The 5,926-nt window shown below is 32.8% G+C and overlaps 2 protein-coding genes across 2 annotated transcripts; both read right to left on the reverse strand.

Moving 5' to 3' along the window:
• Window positions 1-1,444: 1,444 nt before the first annotated feature.
• Window positions 1,445-1,903, reverse strand: LOC140972582 (zinc finger CCCH domain-containing protein 54). Its single transcript, XM_073434983.1, has one exon. The coding sequence runs from the start codon at window positions 1,901-1,903 to the stop codon at window positions 1,445-1,447; it is 459 nt and encodes a 152-aa protein (XP_073291084.1).
• Window positions 1,904-2,284: 381 nt separating this feature from the next.
• LOC140973844 (ras-related protein RABD2a-like) lies at window positions 2,285-5,634 on the reverse strand. Its single transcript, XM_073436940.1, has 8 exons — window positions 5,465-5,634; window positions 4,817-4,889; window positions 4,071-4,118; window positions 3,914-3,961; window positions 3,211-3,282; window positions 2,966-3,121; window positions 2,788-2,891; window positions 2,285-2,658 (listed from the first exon to the last, which is right to left on the reverse strand). Exons 1-8 carry the CDS (start codon window positions 5,476-5,478, stop codon window positions 2,562-2,564), a joined length of 612 nt encoding a protein of 203 aa, XP_073293041.1. The 5' UTR covers window positions 5,479-5,634; the 3' UTR covers window positions 2,285-2,561.
• Window positions 5,635-5,926: the final 292 nt, after the last annotated feature.

A 5,926-nucleotide genomic window follows, 5' to 3' on the forward strand; every position in this document is an offset into this window, starting at 1 on the left:
CATTTTGTGAAAAGAAGAAGGAAAACCACGAGATCTTCATCTTGCTCGTATTGGAGTAGTGGTTATATTAAAATAATTCCAAATCTTTGCGAATTTTGGTTTACTCTATAGCTATAAGACCAATTAATTATTCAATGAATATTTGATTTAATGATGCATCTTGAGTATTTTTTGTACAAATAGTATACATAAATATACATTTATATTTTTAACTAATATTTTTATTTTTTACAATTTTAACGAAATTGAATTATTTTTAATACGATGTAGATATGTTAAAAGTAACTAAAATATAATTATCAAAACAAAATTTTTCTTTAATTTCGTTGCAACTCAATTGGCACCGGTGTTAATGATTGAGATTTGTGACATTTCTATAAGCTTACAATTTTAAAGAGTAGTTATTCATGATGATGAAGATATTTTGTAATAATAAATTCGTCAAATTATTCATTTTTTTTTAAAATTCAAGTGTTGTATCTAAATAAATAAAATAATTAAATATGTGTAATTCCGTGTAGAGGAAACTCAAAATCGGATGTATACAATTCAAAAATAAAATGGAAATTTACAAATCGTGATTTAAACATGCACAAACAAATAAGTTACAACGTTCGTACGATGCAAGATAGAAAAGTTCAAAAATTAAAAATCGAAATGAGTAACTCAAATTACCATTTTTTATATGATATGTATGAAAAAATATAACATTACAACAATTATATGCAGTTGTATAAATCCGATACATGTTATGCCACCGGAGCTAATATACAGTTAATAATTTCCTTTATTATTACATATTAAAAATAGAAAGACTCGTGAATAAAAATGAAATATTCTAAGAATCAACACATATGTAACTCTCTTAATAAATACTATAGCGATATTGTATGTATAATATAATATATGAATATTATGTATTACATATTTTTTAGGTATGATATTTATAAATTAGTATTAACGATGTTGTATGTATAATATAATGTATGAATATTATGTATTACATATTTTTTTTAGTTATGATATTTATAAATTAAATATATAAAAGAGGAAGTAAGATGATTTTTCAATTATTATGAAATATGAAATTTTAATTACATTTTATTATATCAAATAAAATATAAATAAACAATAATTTAATATAAAATCATTATTCGTTTCAAAGAGTCAAATTCAAAAATAAAATTACATCCACATTAAAGTCATTCTTCGTTTTCAAAGAGTCGAATTCAAAACAAAAAATTACATAAACATTAAAGCCAAATTAATGTGTACGGGGATTTTGGAAATCTCGTTCTTAATTAATATTATAGATAGATAGACAGAGTGTACACAAATGAAAAGAGATATAATTTACATATAATTTTTATAATCCGACAATAATTATCTTTGTATTATTGAATTATATTTTCATCTCAATTTGCATGTATTGCAATCTAGCTATCTAGTACCACGGGTAACTAGTTTCTTGCCGGAGTTCTTGCACTGAGTGTGCAAAGAAGCACACCCTCCTAGTACAAAAAGCACGCGCATTGCACATACGAGTACGATACTTATCAGGATGGAGCCATTGCTCGAAAGCACCATGCGCGAAAACACAAGAATCGCCTCTCAGACACATCCCCTCGTCCTTGTAGTCGGGACACAGGATGCCAACGTAGTTGTATAATCGTGGGTCACGACGACGTGCCTTCTCCCCAAAATGCACGAATGGGCACGACATCCAGTTATGTCTACACCTACTAGGGCACCTTGTGACCTTGTACCCATACATCCGAAAGTCATCGGACTCGTAGAGAGCCTCATCTAACAGATCATGGAAGTTGTCATGGATCGACCCGAGGCCACTCGACTCTTTCGACGCTAAAAAAGGTGCACTGTATTGGTCCTCTTTTCCATTCATTGGCAAAAACATGTTAAATATGGGAAAGGAGATGAGGATTATATATACCCGAACAGACAGCCTTTTGTTGATTTAAAGCTTAAAATACAATGGAGTTATTAAATGTTTGCGTAATAGTAACTGACATTTTGGTGGATTATGGACATCTACATAATTTATTATCATTGGAAATCTGACTTAGTCGACAGCTCAAATGAAATTTATTTTATTTTGATGCGTGATTTTAGTAATAAGAAAAAAGAAGAATGTACAACATATTTCGGGGAATAATAACGAAAATTAATGAAGAATGCTAGTTAACAACATTTTAGTTTAAATGCAAAACCCATCATAAAAAAAAAAAAAAGAGAAATTTAATCGCAGATTATCTCAATTTAAACGTGAACATAAACCACGATATAACATAATACTTGTAACAAAAGAAATTGTGCCAAATTCTTGTTCTACTACATGTTTGCAAAAGCTATAACATTGTTATAAGGGGAAAGTGCTAAGTTTACCAACAGCCAACAAACAAATATTACTAGAGTAAGCAGTTCAACATAATTTTAAAGGGCTATGAGAAACCAAATATATTTGAAAACAATAAAACTGCTATGACGCACAGCATAATGAAGTAGACGTGACGGTGTTGTGATGGAGCTTTTGTGGAAGACCGTTACGAAGAACAGCAGCCACTGTTCTGGGCAACTGGTTGTCCTCGAATTTGCACGGTAGGTGGCCTTGCATTGCTTGATGCTGGCTGACTTGCCATCCTGTGATCAAATTAAAATGAGAAATGTTAAAGAAAAAGATTAATACAGTAAATAAAGATTCAACAGTGTAGACTAAACATTCGATGCCCTACTGTTCTAAATTAAAAACCAGTGCATTAAAAAAAAGACCTGTTTTTAATGTCAGCAGCCATCGCCATGAAAGCTTGTTCAACATTTGTCGCATTTTTTGCACTTGTCTCCATGAATGGGATACCCATTTCATCCGCAAATGCCTTATTAAACAAAAGTAGTTTAGTTGACCGAGTCAGCTTAAGATTGCATGCATGCATGATGATAAAATCCATACCTTGGCTGTTTCAAATGGCACGGCTCTTTTATCAGCGAGGTCACACTTGTTTCCTACTAAAAGCTTGTTTACATTATCACCAGCATAACGATCAATTTCACTCAACCATTGCTTCACATTGTTGAAGCTTTCTTGGTCAGTAACATCATACACTATCTGCAACAAAATTCCAAGCAGACTGAGGACGCATTTAAAAGCATGCAGGAATTGCCTGCAAGAGATTAGGCAACCTCAAATAATCTTACTATAATGCCATGTGCCCCACGGTAGTAGCTACTAGTTATGGTTCTGAATCGTTCTTGTCCAGCTGTATCCCACTGAAAAGTGCAAACCGAAAAGAAAAAGTGAGTGAGGCTTCGTGAAGAAAAAAAAGAGAATCAGGTAGAACAAAAAAACATTTGAGCAAAAAATTGCTCAAACTAAACCACTCAAATATTCACGAATAAAACATTTTAAGAAATAATCGAGTTGAAAACTCAAAAGTAAAATCATAGCAAATCATTGTGCTGTAACCACCATGCTAGAAGCTGAAAGTGTGGAAGCATTTCTTTGAGGGAGGTCATGTGATAACTTCGTGAAGGAATCAAAACTTTACTTGGAAGAAAGAACTAGTGAATAAATTGCCGAAAGGTATAAATGTTTCAAGTACAATAAATCTCCTAGCAGCTAAAAAATTACAAATCATTTTCACAACCAAATAATAAAAGATTAAGTTGTTGTGAATAGCACAGGACAGATTAATAAATCACTTGAGACCTTAACAACATGCCCAATTAATTTACTGAAGGATAAAAAACATTTCACCATCAATACTACCTAACAAAACGAGCAAATCTTGCAACAATTATAAAATCTTAAAATAACATAAAGATTTATCCAAAATATTCAATAACTATCTACAAGTGACAGCCAAGTCTTTTGATTAGACTTATAATCACGGCAACTTACAATCTGAAGTTTAATGGTCTTCCCATCTTCTTCCACGGTGCGTATTTTCTGTAGAAGTAAAAACAGAATAAGATTTCTGATTGTCCCATGTAAATCAACCAACCCACTCACACACACACACACAACAATCAAGAAAAAGAACACAATGAGTTCTTACAAAATCAACACCAATTGTGCTGATGTAACTGTCCAGGTACGAATCATCCTGTATGAATTGAACAACAATGATCAATCACTAGCCTAGATCCACAAGTAAATAGTTAGAAAGAAAACGATGAATTCATGATGCAATGGGCACCAGTTTTCAGTACAATTTCGGAATGTAATTAATCCACTTACCTATTACAAGTAAGGAAAATTTTGACTCCGTAGGTTAGTCAAATTGGCAGCACTCTCAGCAGTTATATTACTTTCATGGGAAACTTAATTTTGTATGTTCTCCAAAGATATTAATAAAACGCTTTCAACGTAAGATTTCCAACGCCCAGTCATGTTTTTATTTTTCGCTAACAGAGAAAAGTTGGAAGAAATCAGCGGAGGCATAAAGCATCATCAACATAGCATATTAGCATTACTTATTCTATACAAGCACTAACAGTTCATAACTCTCTAATTTCGTAAAGTCACTGCTATGTCAACTTGCAACATGTAAAACATTTACTGCGTACCCTTATCAATCTATTGTTCAATATAAAAAGTCAATAAAATGCAAAGCACTCTCACTTGGCTAAAAACTTTTAACAATGCCATACTATTGTTAAAGTCAAAATCCCCCGCCGTACCAAATATAAACTAAGTATCTCGTTCTACCATTTAAATAATCACATTACACTTCTTAGTGCATTAAAAATCAATCACCCTATTATCCTATCACCCCGGCTACATGCACCCGTAGAGTCTTACAGAAAATCTCAGGAGGAGACATGACTTGCCAACTCCGGAATCTCCAATTAAAAGAAGCTTGAACAGGTAGTCACTGCAAGACATACAATCACATGTTAATTACTCTCCATATTATTTATAATACCAAACCGGAGCCCCCCACACATTTGTACAAAGCATAAAAATTAAAAATTCCACCTTATCATTCTGTGATTAAGAACAAATTAAAAGCCTACTTAGCCTAAAATCAAAATGATCATTTATTTAAAATATCATGAGAGTAAATGAAAAGGCACCGCTCTGGATAATGTTTCGAAAAACAGACAAGAATTATCTCCAAAAATTACCGCAAGCAGCGGGTCGATTTTACCTTAACTATTTTGACAATTCTACGTTACAAGTATTTCATTCATTTTAATTTCTGGAAACAGAAGTTAGATGCCCCAATTAAGCGCTGCCCGGAATCTATTTGAGTGATTTGTACCCAAAACCATAACCATGGATCTAATATCATGACATGAGGGGGAAACGCGAAATGAAATTCACACTGTTTACAAATAAGACTCACATGAAACCAATCAAAATAGAATCTTAAATAAAAATTGAAGCCCTACGAAGATTTTAGGTCCTCAGATTTATCTGAAATACAAAAAGAAAAGAGATATTTACTATTCAGGGGTCATGATTGGATACGGTGGTCCGACTGTGGAGATACCGGAATATTCTCCTCCAAACAGGCGGAGGCCGCGATAGAGATCCGATTCCGGCGGAGTTTGACTGGGTCCGGGTGGTGGTCGAAAAAACGTTCGCGCTTGTGTAATTAAATTAATTGAATTTAAATCTGGAAATTAAGGTTGTCTTTTATATATAGTCCAATTGGAACCGTTCGATTAATTTTGGTGTACATATATAATAATCTACGGTCGCAAAATCATTCATAAATTATAATGTCTAAATGTTTTAAAAAAAAACAATCCAATGTCATGTGGAATAAGTGGCAATAGGGATGATAACGGGACGAGACATTGTCACCTATATCTTTATCTTCCATTTTGAATTCCATGTCCGCCTTTATGCTCATTCTGATCTCCTTTTTCGGATTAGGATTATCTTCAAATTCGAACCTGCAGG

This window comes from Primulina huaijiensis, chromosome 3, assembly GCF_012295235.1.
Source record: "Primulina huaijiensis isolate GDHJ02 chromosome 3, ASM1229523v2, whole genome shotgun sequence".
NCBI lineage: Eukaryota > Viridiplantae > Streptophyta > Magnoliopsida > Lamiales > Gesneriaceae > Primulina > Primulina huaijiensis.

Bases quoted from the DNA above. Each gene is read 5' to 3' on its own strand.
- LOC140972582 (XM_073434983.1), bottom strand. From the start codon at position 1,903: ATGAATGGAAAAGAGGACCAATACAGTGCACCTTTTTTAGCGTCGAAA.
- LOC140973844 (XM_073436940.1), bottom strand. The intron at 3,962-4,070 runs GTAAGAACTCAT...TTACTTCTACAG, and splicing joins GCACAATTGGTGTTGATTTT to AAAATACGCACCGTGGAAGA. The intron at 3,122-3,210 runs GTAAGATTATTT...ATTTTGTTGCAG, and splicing joins GTGGGGCACATGGCATTATA to ATAGTGTATGATGTTACTGA.